Consider the following 3,738-nt stretch of genomic DNA (forward strand, 5'->3'; position numbering starts at 1 on the left):
ATCACCCCCCTGAATTTCAGCAGCAACAATGGGGCTTCTAACTGCTTCAAGGTATACCCTAATCTCACCCCCATAGCCATCTATAAGTTGAAAAAGGTCTGTTTCAAAGCATAATGCTCTAAACATTTTTAACAGATCGATTCTAAAGTATTTTTTCCTACCCAAATAGCCCAACTGTTCACAACACTTGTCAAGTACTTGCATTGAAAAAGTGTCCTTATCAACAAAGTCAAACACACTTTCCATACCCCCTCTATACTCAGCTTCAGGATGGAATATCAATTTACCTCCATGATAAATTCGTAAGCTGATAAGAAATTTATATTTACCTGCAAATATAACAAATTGAAATATTTTAAACATAAGATGACAAATTCCAAAGAAATACTTGCAAAACTAGAATGACTTGCAAAAACTTGAATGACTTGCAAAACTTACAATATAGAGCTAATCAAGTTCCAATTAAACTAGAAAAAGGTTATCAATCATAGGATAGAGACAACAATAACAATTCACAGCACTCATTACTGCACTCTGATTCATGATTTACTATTATGCTATAGAATTTAATTCTACAGAGTACATAACAGATTAAGTATGTGTTTCCTTCGCTTTCACAGTGTCAACACCAAGCCTAGTTAATGTCTCTACTCTCCACTGAGAATGAAACACTCTTGTATGCTTTGAGGCAAAAGGAAATTTAGGCTCTGAAATCTGCACATTGTAGTAGTTTCTTTGGGCTGAGAAAGTTAAAATATACACTAAGAATCACAAATAGTTTACAAATATAAATATTCTCAACTACAAAAGAATTTCACTGTATTTTAGTGCAACCTAGCTTCTTTAATGCCAAGATCAGCTGTGGCTTCAATGTTCCGACATAAAGCAAACAACCAACAGATATACATATGAGAAGAACATGAGATCAACAAAGCTGGAAATTCTAGCAAAGTCGAGAAGGAAACAAGTGTTTTCCTTTAGAAATAAGAAAAGCAGAGTACTAAAAAACAGAGTACTAAAAATTCGAATCAAATGTCATGCTTCAGGAAACTGAGATAGATCTAACAAAACTCAAGTAATCAAACACTAACACCAAAATTACGCTTCAAGTAATCAAACACCAAAAAAAGCTGAGGCACATGAGTTGCATAAAGAACTCAACTTTGCTCTGGAACGAGGAGATGTATACAACAAGAACTCAACTTTCACCAAGTACAAGCATTCGGCATAAAGAAATATCATTATAAAAAATTAACTTCAAGAATTTATAAATAATAATACAATTAATGAGAAGCAAAAAAGGGATATTACATTTTAGACAAAGCATCAAAAAGATTAGAAGAAGAAAAAAAAACTCACCATAATCTGGTACACCATCTGACACCAATGAATCGGGTCGAAGGATGGGCGTCAACACCATGTCTTCAAATCAACCACGAACACCAGCCTCCTCGCTCTCGGATTCAGATTCTCAATTAAATATTTGGCTTAATTTTCGAATTTATCTTCAATTTTGAGGTTAGGGTTTTCAAAAGGGGGAAAGTTCTTCTTTGGAGGAGTGAAAGAGGGTTCTGTACTTTTTTGCCCGTTTTTTTTGTCTTTAGAAGTCAACAAAATTGGCACGTGATTTGACGGGATTTAACGGCAGGCCCAGCCCATGTGCCGTGCACATGGGCTCTACTGTTAAGTTGGTACCAAAAATATTCAATTTTTGGTTTAATGGTACCAAAAGCCGAACTTGTAAAATTTGTGGTACCAAAAACAAAACCGACCTTTTTTAATGGTACCAAAACACGATTTTGCCCAATAGAAAAAACATACACATGGCAATGGCAAGTCCCCCTGAAGTATTTGAAGCATACTTGAGGCAGTACCAGAGAAATTTCTCCATATTTCTCAGCTCCAGGGGTGAAGAAATGGTACCCGGTGGCCGTATGGTTTTGACGTTCGTTGGTAGAAGTGTTGCAGATCCCTCTTCGAAAGATGATTCTGCCCATTTTACACTGCTTGCGGATACACTTGTTGACATGATCAACGAGGTATATTTACATATACATGTTGTTCAATATTATGGATCAGTGATTTATTCAAATTTCCCACCTCCCACTGTAATAAGGGGCAAGGTAAATTTACAACCATTTTTCTTGAGCATTGACATAAATACATGTACCTCGTCATTGTTTGAAAAATTATAAACATCTCCTAATTTTAACGTTTGTCTCCATTAGGATTTCATCCAATTTTATTGTTAAACAGCCCAAAATGCTCATTAGATTATGAATAATAATTTTATATAATTTTTAGAAATTTTTAAAATACTTTTATGGATTAATCTAATTTTCTTACATTTTTCCAGACATTTTTGTTAAAAAAATTAGCAACGGTAAGATAGTAATTTTCATTTCATCTTTCAGGAGTTGCACAGTTATTTGTTCATTTGAGGATGATATTTTTAATTTTCCAAACAAGAGGATGCTGATAATTATGTCAAATCTCAAAAAAGATAACTATTATTACCTTAAAAAGTACCATCTGGTCATATTTTTCCGCTAATATTATCTTGGACCAGAGTAAATTCCTTAGATCTTTGCAAGACGGACTTCTCAAAGATGTTCATCTTCTACCACTTCACCCTCAGAATTTTCTTTGTTCTCAGCTATTTTCGAAACTATGCTCACAACCATCATGAAACACCTTTGCAATCATTTTAGGGGCTGATCAAGGAGGCTGATTTGCATTCATTCAACATGCCTATATACACCGCAAGCAAACAAGAAGTGGAGGCAGCAATTCTCAGTGAAGGTTCCTTTACTTTGGACAAACTCGAAGATTTTCTCGTACCCTGGGACGCACATGTGGAACATAGTGATTCTAACAACCATCGGCCCGACAAATACAGGAGGGGGGAACTGGTGTCGACCTTCATTCGGGCTTATACGGAGCCAATCTTAGCTACACACTTCGGCACCTCCGTTATGGACGACTTATACGAAAGGTATGCAAAGAAACTGGCGGATTATCTGTCCATGGAGACACCAACATACTTCATTCTCGTTGTTTCCTTGAGTAAGAAATGAAAAACAATGATGTAAGAAATATATATGTATGTGCTTGTGTGTGAAGTTTAATTTAAACCAGAAATCTGTCTCAGTAATTGATGCATGATGGTGTAATATGTTGAATAAGATCAATGTGTAGGAGGTAGCATTGATTGTTACCAGGGTGAAAACCAATTTGGCTTTATTATGTATATTGGGCAAGAAACCTCCCTGTAAAATAAAATCCCAATTAACGTCCCTATATTTTTCAAAATGTTGTAGACGAACCCCCGTTGGCGAGATTGTGCTACAGCCTCTGCTAATGTATTCCTCTTTGATTTTTAAGCACAAAACAATTTTTAGATTATGATTATGAACCGTTTGATCTTATTTAATACAGATTTTTAGTCTCGATTATTTACTTCAAATGAATTATTTAGATTTAAAGGACAAAAATATAATTTTGTCTAATCTTTGCCCTTTATACATATTTAGTTTTTCTTCTTATATGAGTTTAGTTTTAAACATCTGATATTTGGTCTTATTTTTAGCAAATTTAATTCTGCATTGATAATTTTAGTCTTCTTCACACTATAATAAATCTCATTTTTTATCTTATAACTATAGATTGTTAAGACAAAAATTGTCAACACCGAACTAAATTTATTAAAAAAGAACCAATATGAGAGGTCAAGGCTGT

The 3,738-nt window shown here is 34.4% G+C and overlaps 1 protein-coding gene across 1 annotated transcript in view; it reads left to right on the plus strand.

Annotated features, from left to right (window-relative positions):
* LOC105173418 (benzoate carboxyl methyltransferase-like) overlaps positions 1-3,077 on the plus strand; it is a 7,801-nt gene extending 4,724 nt beyond the window's left edge. Inside the window, exons 4-5 of the mRNA XM_011095145.2 lie at positions 1,805-2,039; positions 2,712-3,077. Coding sequence (XP_011093447.1) covers positions 1,805-2,039; positions 2,712-3,077 — 601 coding nt within the window. The remainder of the gene's footprint in view (positions 1-1,804; positions 2,040-2,711) is intronic.

The sequence above is a fragment of the Sesamum indicum genome, linkage group LG11 (assembly GCF_000512975.1).
Source record: "Sesamum indicum cultivar Zhongzhi No. 13 linkage group LG11, S_indicum_v1.0, whole genome shotgun sequence".
Classification (NCBI taxonomy): domain Eukaryota; kingdom Viridiplantae; phylum Streptophyta; class Magnoliopsida; order Lamiales; family Pedaliaceae; genus Sesamum; species Sesamum indicum.